The sequence below is a fragment of the Megalobrama amblycephala genome, linkage group LG3, assembly GCF_018812025.1.
Source record: "Megalobrama amblycephala isolate DHTTF-2021 linkage group LG3, ASM1881202v1, whole genome shotgun sequence".
Lineage (NCBI taxonomy): Eukaryota > Metazoa > Chordata > Actinopteri > Cypriniformes > Xenocyprididae > Megalobrama > Megalobrama amblycephala.
Window position 1 is genome coordinate 61,980,314 of NC_063046.1, and position 13,889 is coordinate 61,994,202.

Here is a 13,889-nt window from a genome sequence, read left to right on the forward strand (position 1 = left end):
TGGTAGCAAATTGCTGTCTTATTCATGTTTTGAACTTTAATAGTTTTGAAAAAAGTATGTATTTGTTTTTTGCATAGTAAAATAAAACGTGTAGCTGTAATTTGGCTTTTTTCACCATAAATTTGTCATATCTACACCTTAACAAAGTATTAAGAAATTATATTGTACAAAAACTGTAATACCACCAACAAATTAAGGACATCCTATTCAACGTTTAGCAACCCGGTCACAATAAAATGAGGAGGAGGGTGGATGGAAACTATTATTGTAAACACTTGAAGAAGAATCATATGAAAGCTTTTTATCTTACAATTCTGACTTTTTTCTCACAATTGCGAGATATAAACTCAGATATAAAGTCAGATGAAAAGTCGCAATTACCTTTTATATTTTTTTATTCCGTGGCGGAAATAAGCTTCCATAAGATGTTGACGTTACCTACCTTAATTTCTTTTATAATAGTTTTAAATGTGTGAAATCACTCTCACCTCAAGCGTGACCTCTTGCTTGGCCATGGCTCTCTCCACGGCTTCATACATCTGCGTGTTCTGGATGCCGAGTCCACAAAAGATAGCAAAGGCCTCCAGAAACTGCTCATCATTCCTATTAAAGGCTTTGACTTCCCCTGAAGCGTCATCCATCTTATTGACCAGCTGGCAGACACCTGCATTCACACGCCAAACACTTAACAGGGTGTTCATTGTGTGAATATTTTGTCCAAAAGAAATCTATTTCGGTCACTAGTTACTGTTTTAGACCTATATGACTTGAGGGGATTTTCTAAAGAATAAACTCGAAATATAATATATGAGTATAATGGCTGTTTTTATGATACTTTTATTGTTTTTTGTCAGTTTGTACAGGTACTGCATAGAAAAAGTGGCCAGCACTTTCTTTATAAATTCACCTTTTGTGATCCATGAAAGAAAGAAATTGATCCAGGTTTGGTATAAATGAGGGCGAATAAATGACCATTTTAATTTTCCATTATTCCTGTAAGGCTGAGATCATTACATGGTTTATCGGCTTAATTAACCTCTGTTGTATGTGTAGAGGCTGATAAAAGGAGATAAAGCAATCAATTAAAAAAAGATTTATTTTCAACACGAGTGGCTCAATGAGCGAAGACATAAACCCTTCAAACCCTAAAGAAGATGACAGGATAAATTATTCTAACAAATTCAGACTTTCATTATACCACAATGGAGATCATTGTTTGGCAACTTAATGATGTCAGTTAAAAATGCATGAGAAATGGTGCAGACTGCCAATTATAAGATTCACTATTATATAAACTATATTTTTATGCATTCTGAAGACCATATAAGAGGCGTCTGGGACCATCAAGTGATATTCTGGTCCCTAGAAATGGTTTGGATCCCTCCTTCCATGCAAGAGATTTTGTTTTCACCAGTTTTATTTTTTCTCTACTCAACTAGTCACACGATTGTGTCATTTGTTGGTGTGGGAATGAGTAAGTGTGAGCAATAGTAACAGTCTTCGCAGCACTAATAATTACTTTTGAACGTTTTAGGAAGGATGTTGACAAATAGCTCAGATTGTGGAAATTTAGAAAATACACATACCGATCACTTTGTCTTTCTTCCCATTCCGTATGGGCGTGCACAGCAGACTTTTGATTTGGCCATTTGAGGACTGTAGATTTTCACTCTTCCAAAAAGAAATGAGGGAAAAAAACAAACGCAATGAAGAAGTGGTCAAATAAACTGAGTTTAAAATTCAAGCAGCTTTGAGAAAGAGGGACGTTATGAGTGTCTGAATGAACCAGAGCTCTGTGAAATCCCAGAAACATCGGGATGACCCTATGGCGATGTACTTTCCATCCCAGAATTCCCCTGAGAACTTACAGTCCATGGAAATCGCTGGTCCTTGGTGACGTCTGCAATGTTCAGTGACTCCACAGAGTTCTTCACATACTGAGCGTACATGTAGTTAATCTTGTTGACGTCACATTCTCTGTAAAAGACATCAGCAAATGATTAAACACTCCGGCTTATAACTACACATCGTTAAAGGGATAGTTCACCCAAAAATGAAAATGTGATGTTTATCTGCTTACCCCCAGCGCATCCAAGATGTAGGTGACAAATTATGATTTTTAACTCCAACCGTTGCCGTCTGTCAGTCGTATAATGTGTGTCAATGGGAACACAATCTATAAGAGTAAAAAAAACATGCACAGACAAATCCAAATTAAACCCTGCGGCCCGTGACGACACATTGATGTCCCAAGACACGAAACGATCAGTTTGTGCGAGTAACCGAACGGTATTTATATCATTTTTTACCTCTAATACACCACTATGTCCAACTGCCCTCCACATCCGGTTGGTGTGGTCAAAAAACGTGTTCTGATGATGGAACTGATCTCTCGCGCTTTGCTTCAATGAGTGCTAGACATCACTGCCGTTGTCAGAGCGCGATCAGACCTCACTAAGCGAGTGCTGAACGCAGTTGGACATTGTGGTGTTTTAGAGGTAAAAAATGATGTAAATACTGTTCGGTTTCTCACACAAACCGATCGTTTCGTGTCTTAGGACATCAATGTGTCGTCACGAGCCGCAGGGTTTAATTTGGATTTGTCTGTGCATGTTTTTTTTACTCTTATAGATTGTGTTCCCATTGACATGCATTATACGACTGACAGACGGCAACGGTTGGAGTTAAAAATCATCATTTGTGTTCTACTGAAGAAACAAGGTCACCTACATCTTGGATGCCCTGGGGGTAAGCAGATAAACATCAAATTTGGCTGAACTATCACTTTAAATCTCCTAGATGTGCAACATCGCTAATACTAGTGATGATAAACAATACAGGATTAGATAAAAATACCATTCATTTCCTTCCATCTAATGGAAAACCACACATTTTTAACCAGTCAAACAGTTATTTTGCAGCCAGTCATTTCATTTGTTAATATATCTAAGTGTGGAGTCTGTGCTGATACATAAATGACGTTTAGTTTCCTTACAACAATTTGGTAAATCATTGACGTATAAGGAAAACAACAGCGGACCTAGAATCGACCCTTGAGGGACACCCATCTTATTATTTTGTAAGATGATCTTGAATTATTCCATACACTGAATTGAGATTCTAAATATGATCTAAACCCGTTAATTGCCTGCTGAGAGAAACTGAATATTTCATTATAAGAGATCACTGATCAAGTTTTAGATTGCACTATAAAATGGAAAATACTCATTTTGCAAATATATGGCTGTTATATGCAATATAAGTAAACCTCAAGCATTATATTCAAATAACAAAAAGGCATTACACAGGTGTATTTGGAGCTGAACACTGACCTATAGCTTAACTTGTATTGAACATTCAATGCACTTTGCCTTGCATTACATTACAGTCATTTTTATGATAACCCCACCTGTTTGGGAAGTCCACAGATCCCGCAAGCTCCTCGTATTCCATGTGAAACACACTGGAGAATGTGTTCTGTAACACAAGCAGAACAGCAATTACTCACGGAGGTAAACTTTGGGGAGGTTTAACAGAGAGGTAGGCCAGTATTTTAATGCTATTAGTGTCCGGCGGCCTGTGTAAACTCAACGTTGAATCCCTGCAGTCACATGGTTTAATGTGCCTGTGTTTGTGCATTTCTGGAAGGGTTAGAATTTCCTGCTCATGACAAATGAAGCACGGTTCAGTACGAACAGCATTCGGCAAGCGGTCAAAAAAGTTTGCAATAAACAGGAGAAATGCAATAAATTATGAGTTCATTTCCACATTCCAGACCACAAACCCAAATTTGAAGACGCTTGGAGGACTGCCGATCTAGCTGATCGTACATCTGTTTTTTCACAAAGTGTATCTGTTTCCGTAACACTCGACATGACTGTGACCTGGAGAATTAACAAGCTTTCTTCCTACTTTATAGCTGGACTTTAGTGCAACTTCCAAGGACTATAAACACTGTGTGTCAGGTTGAGGAAACCCAGAGCTTTATCTATGAGCAGAACTAGGTTTCTAGGTTAACACCTGACCTCTGTGAATTATTATACACGTCAAAAACAGAACTCCCTCTGAGATAAAGTTTATCTTTACCCTCATAACAGCTCGCCTAGCTAGAAAACATAAACATCTAAATGTACAAGACAGTTCCTTTATATTTTGTGCGCATTAGTGATCTTTGTACACATATTAGTGTTTTTTATATAAAATATGTTTGAAATGTGAGAGCTGTAAGCGAACATCCAGACGCTGCTGAGAGAGGCGTTTAGATGAATATGTAAATATGTGCTGCACGCTTTCCTCTCAATAACAAAATAAACACACAAGGTGAGAAAACAGCAGTTCAGAAAGCATCTGATCACAGTGATGTGGATGTTTGCTCTGCAATTTGGCACTCCAGTCAGTCACATCATGTTTCTTTATATACCACTTTATACAATCTACTGCTTTAAATTAAATCATGCAACTTTACAGTATTGAACATAAAAAACAGTATCAGTGTCTCTTTCAATTAGAATTACAACTTTATTTTCTACTATAAAGCAGCCTACTTCTGTGTTCATGTTTTTACTCACGTCTGACCTTGATGGACTGAACAGAAGAAATGAATTTACATCCAAAGTAGGCGGAGCCTCAGAGCCACACCCACCTGTTATGTCATCACCATGGACCAATGGTAGTTTGAAGGTGTTTACCAGCCAGAGTGAACATTTCCAGAAGGTTCACTGTGGCAAGCTCTTTCAAACTCCCCAAATGAACTTCGTTTTGGCCTGATTTTGTTCTAAATGACGTCACCAATTTCGTTCTTCGATTTCACTTGAAGTATATCAGGGACCCTACTGAATATGTAGGCAAAACTGGATGACCTATTACTTCTGGCGAGATTCTGAAGTGTGCATATGATGGACGCTACTATCCCATGAGGCCTGAAGACATGCACTTTCATTGCATTACATCCTAGAGCTTTTCTCACAACTAACTTCACTTTGACTTTTAACCAAACGGCCCCAAGGAGATTTTCAGCGGATGTAAAGTTGCTCTCCTCAAGTTCACACAGGCAGACTAACGTCAGAAAATGACTTTTATGTGGCTTAACTGAACGGTCTTCTTCACACATGCCTCTGTTTTGACTAAAGTTTTACCACATTCATATTAACCATAACTGAAAACGACAACTAACCATTCATGGTGTTTTAATTCACACATGAAGTGAAATATTTATAAACCCACCCAACAAATGACTTTGAGTTCTGAGCAAACCTTCGTTCAGGAGTTATTTTGGGTTGTTTGCAAAGCGGGTACAGAATGTGAGTCGGACTGAACGAGAGCTTTCCCTGATTGCTCAATGGGAAGGAAGGATTCATCAGTTTACAAAAAAATAAATCCTTTTTTACACAATGACTCACCTACTCAGAATGACCCTTCTCTTGCATCCGCTGAAAGGTTTTCTTGTAATACACTCCCTTTGATGTGACCAGGAGTGCATAAAGCTGGAATACATAATGTTGGCTTTGTGTCCTTTATTACACAGCCCTGAAATTCCTCTTACTTCTTTCAGCTCGAGCTTCATAGACACCAATCAATTTTTGTTTTGTTGATCATTTTAAGACTCTCTGAAATGCAACTCATTTATGATGGAGGAAAAAAGAGCAGAAACTTCCATTTTTATAACTGATATTTTGCACCGATCTCCCAGGAAGTGATGATTTTGTTCTCTTGAACACATGGGATGGAAACGCCACTTTATTCGCAAATGTTTTATGTGATATTCCAGTTTTGCACATTAGTTAAATGAGCAAATTTGAATGGAAACACATCTATGTTTAAGACTGTGATGCAGCCTAAAAACCTACTGTAAAACTTATTTAACACCATTGTTTTGTTGCTTTGAAAGCACTAGTGTTTCCTTCAGGAAATGCAGATGTAATTTTAAATATTTGGTATTTCGGGTACATTAGGTACATGTCAGTGGCAAATAAGGAAGCAATTCAGTCTGCTATAAAGGAAGCAAGTGTTTCATAACTCTCTCTCTCAGCTATGGAAATATTCAACACAGCCGCTCTTTTATAATGACTAAATGCTGCATATTAGCAGTGGAGAACTATTACCAAATCATAATATTATTGAGGAAAAAATGTAAAAGAAAGGTTTGCTCTGTGGAGACTAGATCGGCCTACAGAGATATTTCTGGAATTAATCGGAAACAACCTCATAGTTCAGTGGTTCTCGAGATTTTTGGCCCACGTTTCAGAGTAGTTCAGCTCATCTCCTCGTGAATCTTTAGTGTTTCAAACATCCTAAATGGATATTTTAAATTGGTGACACCTTCTAAAGAAATGCAACACATGCTTGTTTTATGAAACTTTAAGCTTTTTGGAAATAAATGTGATGCAATATTTTGGTCTTACGGCTGTTTCTCTGTCAGCGATGAAGACGGTGCATTCTTGGGCCTGCATGAAGGACAAGATGGTGGCCACAGTTTTCCTCAGTAAGACCTCCAATGACTGCTGCTCCTCGAAGATCAGACTGGCCAGATCCAACAACACCTGCAACACAACCCCAAACACAATCACCGCTTACAGCCGAGTTTAACTGCATCTACACAAAGTGCTTTTTTACGGAAATGAGGGAAAATCAGCACACCTGGTTCCGTCTGTTCTCCAGCTGCGATGTCTCGTAGAGTTGTGCATTGTGTAGCACTATGCCAGAGAAGGCCAGGTACGAAGAAAAGTCCTTTTGAGATGAAAAAAAAAAAACCATTATTATAGTGGCTGATCTCTATAAAATGACTATAAATGAAAGAGTGCAAAAGTCTTCACCCTCTCGTCCTGCTCCGTGAAGGTGCTGTTCTCTCCACACCGTTTATTGATTGCTTGCGCCACACCAACAACCTTAAAGCATTGCATCACACTCAGCATTCTCGATCTGATAGTAAATATCGCATATAATGTGTAAGAGTTCAGGATTTTTGATGCCTCACCTCATCTCTGTGGTTTTTGATGGGCAAACACAAGATGCTCTGCGTCTTATACCCTGTGATTTGGTCAACTTCTGCATTAAAGCGTGGATCCTGATGGAGAAAAACAGTGCAAAAAAATCTGATATTTGATATAGATGAAATATAGATATGCTAATGAACATTTGGTTTCCGACTAATCACAGCAAACATCTGACCAATCAGAGCAGAGTAGGCTCTGTGAAAGGTGGGGTTTAGAGAGATCGAATCCTTCATCAAACCGTTTCAGACACTGTGAGAAAAGAGCTGAAGCTGCAGTGGATATTATGAGAAAATTAAAGTGTTTTTTGACCTTGGATGAATGTGAACCTGTTGTAGAAGACTCTAAAACAAATCTAGGAGCCTTTAAAATAGCATAACTCACTATTATAGTGCTTAAAATAGCACTTTATTAGAGAGTTTCTACCCCAGAAATGCAAACTACAGGTAAAGATGTCAAAGGAGTAGTTAAAAATAAATGTCACTGCATGTTTGATCCAGTGTTGTTATGTTTAGCTCAGACTGAGGGCTGTGATGTGTCTGGTTAGCACGGCTTTGGGACGGTTTGTGTCGGTTCTTGTGGTTTCATCAGCCTATCAGCACTGTCATGACCTCATTTTCTTCTTCATCTCTTGTGGCTCCAGTGATCATTTACATGACATTTACAGCCCGCAAACACCAGAGCAACTGCAGTTCTGTTCGGCACAGGAATCTCACACTTCACCTTTAGGTAAACACATATAAAAATACATTTTAAAGGAACCATCGGGACCTTTCTTGATTTTATCCTGCTCTAATATGCTAAAACACAATCAGTTTTGACGCTGCTGACAGCTGGAATATTCCTCACATCTTTATAACGAAACCGTGTCTCGCGGGAGCATTAAAGACTTGGACTGCACTGCAAACGTGGATTTACCTTAACCGTAATTTTATAGTTTTTAAGCCATCTCAGACACATCCTGTTCTTCACTTTAATCTTTCATTCCTTCTCTTCCTTTCCCTTTCCCTCTCTCTGGGAGAAACGCAATTAAACTAAATTACAAAGAGCTAAAAATACCTGCTATCATTATACAAACTGTTGGTTAGCAACTGACCTGCATAACAACATTTAAATCTAATCAAAGGCCTTTAAGAGATATAGCCTAAATTGCGTTTCTAAGCAAAGACTTTATTATTGAACAGGAGTGTATTATAAAACAGTAAATTTAATTCAATCTCTCAAACCGAAGAGATCATTTAGAAGCACCAAATAAGAGGAGAATTCAGTAATCTGTTGAAATATGATTCATTATTGGTGCAAACAATTCTGTCTGATTACTGAGATAAACATGTAAATCTGAACAGTGTGATGCAATCTGATGGAAGAAAAACTACTTTATTTTAAGCTCTAAACAATCACGTTAGGAAACAAATGCCTCAAAATACAAGCAAGTGTGTTTTATGTCACATACTATTTTTATTACTACAGTCTAAAAAAATGCTGGGTTAAAAATGGACAAACCCAGAGATTGGGTTGTTTTAACCCAACATGCTGGGTAGTTTTATTTAACCCATCTATTGTTTAAAAATCACTATATGTCTGGCTTAAAATGAACCCAAAGTATGTTGGAAATTATAAATCACACTGATAATTACAAGAGGCAACAATATTGATCAAAAGGTGAACATTTATTAATAAGCAATTTAACACATGTAACTATTATTCATTACATTATTGTTCATTTATTTAACATATTAATAAATGTTAATTTCCAACATATTTTCAGTTAATTTTAAGCAAGCAACACAGTAATTTTTAAACAACAGTTGAGTTAAAAAAAACTACAGCAGTTGGGTTAAATGTTTGCCCAACCTGCTGGGTCAAAACAACCCAATCGCTGGGTCAAAACAAACCCAATCGCTGGGTTAAAAACAACCCAATCCCTGGATCAAAACAACCCAATCGCTGGGGTCAAACAACCCTATCGCTGAGTCAAAACAACCCAACCACTTGGTCAAACAACCCAATCGCTGGGTCAAAACAACCCAATCGCTGGGGTCAAACAACCCAGTCGCTGGGGTCAAACAACTCAACCACTGGGTAAAAACAACCCAACTACTGGGTCAAACAACCCAATCGACGGGTTAAAACCAACCCAATCACTGGGGTCAAACAACCCAATTGCTGGGTCAAACAACCCAATCGCTGGGGTCAAAACAACCCAATCGCTGGGGTCAAACAACCCTATCACTGGGGTCAAACAACCCAATCGCTGAGTCAAAACAACCCAACCGGGTCAAACAACCCAATCGCTGAGTCAAAACAACCCAACCACTTGGTCAAAACAACCCAATCGCTGGGTCAAAACAACCCAATCGCTGGGGTCAAACAACCCAATCGCTGGGGTCAAACAACCCAATCGCTGGGGTCAAACAACCTAATTGCTGGGTCAAAACAACCCAATTGCTGGGGTCAAACAACCCAATCGCTGGGGTCAAACAACCTAATTGCTGGGTCAAAACAACCCAATCGCTGGGGTCAAACAACCCAGTCGCTGGGGTCAAACAACTCAACCACTGGGTCAAAACAACCCAACTACTGGGTCAAAGTAACCCATTCGCTGGGTCAAAGTAACCCATTCGCTGGGTTTGTCCATTTTCAACTTAACTTGGGTTGTTTTGTTTTTAACCCTGCATTTTTTAGGATAGCTTTGTTGTTTTCATGATTTTGTTGATGCCACCAAATAAATAATTTCTAATTATTTTATTTTCATTGAAATGTTAAATGCAAAACGATGGCCAGCTCAGAGATGAATTCTCAATCAATTCAGAGCGTCTCATTTATCGTCTTCGAGGAACACAACACTGAAATGGCAAACCGCAGGTGAAATGACACAAAGCCTCACCTCATATGCATTCTTGATGTTCAGAGGCTGTCCAGTGGCTGCCACATATCCCACAATCCCTTTGTTCCATTCGAGGCGAATGCCTCTGTTGGACGCCTCCTCAAGAGTGGTTCCTTCCGCAACATCGAAGAGCCGGCTAACCAGGAACTTCCTGTTTGAGCTGTCCTCCCCGACCAGGAAGAGAGAGTAGCGATCTGCAGCGATCAGCTCGTGAGTGTGTAGGAAGATCTTGTGGCAGAGGGCAGTAAGGTCCAAGTGACTGGAAACATCACGTACAAGCTCCAACAGACGAGCGCAACGGTCTCCTGAATCCATAATACCTCCGCCCTCATCCGTCCCATTGCCCGAGCCTGACCGCTGGGAGGGAGGAAGTGGCATCTGCACCCTCTCCGTGTCGCTTAGGAAAGTGAGCGAACCCTCTGCGTCTTTCACGACGATGGGGCGAAGCGGCCTATCGAACTCCGACGCAGAGATCTTTCGTGTAGGGGTGGATGGGGCTGGACTCGGAGATGGAGCATCGGCTGGCCCCAGCGAATGAAGGGCCGTTAAAGCTTCCTGCGGGGCTTTGGATCCTTCCCTAGACGGCTGAATGGAGTGGACACGCTCAGCAAACCAAGCGTTGACCATTTCCCTAAAAAAGAAATGAAGCAAAAACATGACAAATTAGCTCAGCAGTTTCTTGACTTGAAAAACTACAAATGCAATCTCAGCATTTACTACACTCTAAAAAACAACCCAAGTTGGGTTGAAAATGGACAAACCCAGTGATTGGGTTGTTTTAACCCAGCGGTTGGGTTAAATGTTTGACCCAACCTGCTGGGTTGTTTTTATTTAACTCAATTATTATATAAAAATTACAGTTTTGTTCACTTAAAATTAACCCAAAATAGGCTGGAAATTAACATTTATTAATAAATTTATTGAATAATAAATAAATAATAAACATTTATTAAATTGATTATTAAAAAATGTTCACCTTGTAATTATTATTGTTGCCTCTAGTAATTATGTGTCTAATTTTTAATTTCCAATATATTTTGGGTTCATTTTAAGCCAGACATGTAGTCATTTTTAAACAATAGTTAAATAAAACTACCCAGCAGGTTGGGTCAAACATTTAACCCAACCGCTGGGTTTGTCCATATTTAACCCAACTTGGGTTGTTTTTAACCCAGCATTTTGTGCAGTGTAGTGTTGCATAATTCATCATTAAAAGATTGTGATCTTGATTCAAACACCCACACAATCTTATATCTAAATGAAGTGATTCGGCTCTATGTCTATTAAACCTTTGACAAGTACGATCACAGCGAACATTCAGACCTGTGTTCTGATCCAGAGAGAGCCGTTGTCATGTATAGATATGAAACAGATTCACAAACAGCTTTTCATCCACACAGTATCATTATTTCTGTCTTATAATCATTCAAATGATCACAGAAGTACCGGGAAAAAAGTTTATAGTTTGTATATAAACACTGATGTCTACGATAGCGATCAAAATATAGTAAATCACCTTTTTAAAGTAACTTGATGCTTCAAATAAAAATTGTGTCAATTACATTATTACACCAGTAGGTGGCGACAAGTGACTATTAAAAATGTATTTGTCATCAAATCATTCGAGAGATTCGTTCAAAAACACTGATTCATCCAGTAATGAAACAAGCGGAGTCTTTATGAGTGAGTCATTGAATCATTCACTCAACCCAATTTTTTTTTTTAAATATTTAAAATTAATTAAATATTTTTTAAATATACCGTAGTCATCGACATTTTGTCAGAACCACTAGCAACTTAAAATGTTATTTTGTTTAGTTGCTTATTTAGAATCATGGAAGAATGATCTCCATTTTAAACAAAAAAACAAACAAAAACTGTAATTTTCAATTTATCCATAATCGTGAGACTCTAGCATTTACCGAGCCTGAATGCAATTATATATTTGCCATGTACTTAGCTAATGTCCTTTAAAACAATCAAGTCATTTGGTGATCAGCAACCAGGCAGCTATTTGCTGGATAATAATCATACAACCGCTCCTAAAATCAGTCAGTTTTCCTTATTTTCTGAAACCATGCTGAAGAACTGTATTTTTCAGACTCGTCCAATTTATAATTAATAATGTAAATAAAATCAATGAAAAAGCCTCTTGTAACTGAAAGGAAAGGCACTACCATTCCTACAGCTGCCATATGCCTTCTCCAATACCGTCTCTGGTACTCCGATGGAGAATCTGTTTCAAATCATCTACCGACAGTAAGATAAAACAGCTCAGTCGTCTCGAGGTTTTATTGCCAGTGTGCTGGATCTGTCTATATAATGAAGGTTCTATGTTAAATTCTCTATACTTTCATTAAAGCTTGAATGGGACCTTGAGTTTAATAGCTCAACTGGAAAACCTCAGAGTCTATAAGACCCCACTATCATAACATTAGCCGGCGGATTAGGTCCAAATCTGTCAAAATAACACAATTTAGTGGCTTTTATTAAGCTAGCATTACAATGCACGCATTAAGATACCATAACAAATGCTTTCAATGAAATGTTTATTATCCAGAGAGGATATTGAAACTCCACCACAGTCTCCATGGACTCGACCTAAATTGTCCTTGGCTAGAATAGTTTAAATAAATAACATTCACTTTGAAGAGACACCATCCAACCATGTACTCATGTTGAGCGAGAGTATCCCAGGCAATCAAATAATTAGGATTTGCATCGGCTGTTTTTCTTCAGTGGACCAGAAAAAATAACAGCTGGCCAGATGTGAGATTTAAATACAGATTCAAGGCATATAAAACCTTATTTAATTTAGTTATCCCTCTTTCTCTGACAGACACTGACAGATTCACGAAACCATTGACATTGATTGTTGAACTTTAAAAATAACAATTACTTCGCCTAAAGTTGCGATTACTCAGAGCGCAGAGCAGTAGGTGCTACACACTGCAAGGTTTGGTCGAATTTCTACGCTTTCGTAAAAAAGGAAATTCGTAACTATTTTTATGTTTTGGATGAATTCATGATTCATACATTTCCATATGATCTGCCTTCGCCCCACTGAGGGGAGGTCCTCCATGCTTAGTTTTTCTAAAATCTAACATTTCTGAACGAAATTCATATGAAATCAGTGAGTAATAAAAAAGCCATGAGATTCATAAATAAGTTCTTATCCATTTTTCTCCCTCATAACTTCGCCTTTACCAGACCAAATGTCTTAACGCACAATAGTCACCTAGATAAACGCAGGTGTGTTAATTCATCTGATATCATAGTTATCTTATTTGTTTAAGCTCTGCATTGAAGTGCATGAAGAACATCAATATATCAATCACACATCAGTATTAAGTAGCCTACACACCTTTGTTTGTTGGTTGGTTAAACAGTGTAAGCAGTGAATATAAAATCATAGCAGCCAAAAATAATGCTAAATAAAAACACTCTTACAATGTGAAATGAAAAGCTACACACAAAACCTCAGATTTAATTCCTCTAACAAAGCGTTCAAGTTCCAAATTAGTAATATATAATATGCAGGAAAGGCATACAGGACAATATGCAGCAAACACCGACACTTTTCTTCACGCAGTCCAAAGGTAAAACAGCTCAAGTTATATTGTAGATAAATGAGAATATATGCAGCGCTTCGTTGCGCAGCTGCAGAAAGCGAGTATATTGATCTGATTTCAGGACTGCCTCGTCTTTAAACTGCTCCTGAACTTACCGAGAAGCCTTTCGTACAAAGTAAGAATGAGCGAACTCTAGGTTGTCGTCAAGCCAAGCCTCCATCATCCGTTCTCGATCGGGAGGATAGACCTCCATTCCGCGGATCAGCCGGTGAATATCATCCGCCTCTCTCTCCTGATGTTCAGCCACAAACACACTTCACACCAGCGTCTATTCTCTCTCTCTCTCTCTCTCTCTCTCTCTCTCTCTCTCTCTCTCTCTCTCTCGCTCTACCTACACTAAATGAAAGTCTGTCACTGAGCAACTCTGAACAAACCTCTTAA

General features: G+C 38.5%; 1 protein-coding gene across 4 annotated transcripts in view; it reads right to left on the reverse strand.

Annotated features, from left to right (window-relative positions):
- pde5ab (phosphodiesterase 5A, cGMP-specific, b) overlaps positions 1 to 13,889 on the reverse strand; it is a 49,632-nt gene that overhangs the window by 21,416 nt on the left and 14,327 nt on the right. For 3 of the 4 annotated variants that reach the window (XM_048186453.1, XM_048186451.1, XM_048186450.1), the window contains exons 2-10: positions 9,877 to 10,507; positions 6,974 to 7,063; positions 6,813 to 6,884; positions 6,637 to 6,726; positions 6,402 to 6,539; positions 3,410 to 3,477; positions 1,869 to 1,977; positions 1,587 to 1,671; positions 489 to 664 (exon numbers count right to left, since the gene is read on the reverse strand). In XM_048186453.1, coding sequence (XP_048042410.1) covers positions 489 to 664; positions 1,587 to 1,671; positions 1,869 to 1,977; positions 3,410 to 3,477; positions 6,402 to 6,539; positions 6,637 to 6,726; positions 6,813 to 6,884; positions 6,974 to 7,063; positions 9,877 to 10,507 — 1,459 coding nt within the window. Of the gene's footprint in view, positions 1 to 488; positions 665 to 1,586; positions 1,672 to 1,868; positions 1,978 to 3,409; positions 3,478 to 6,401; positions 6,540 to 6,636; positions 6,727 to 6,812; positions 6,885 to 6,973; positions 7,064 to 9,876; positions 10,508 to 13,603; positions 13,792 to 13,889 lie in introns of those variants that run through there. The other variant, XM_048186452.1, reaches the window with a different exon arrangement.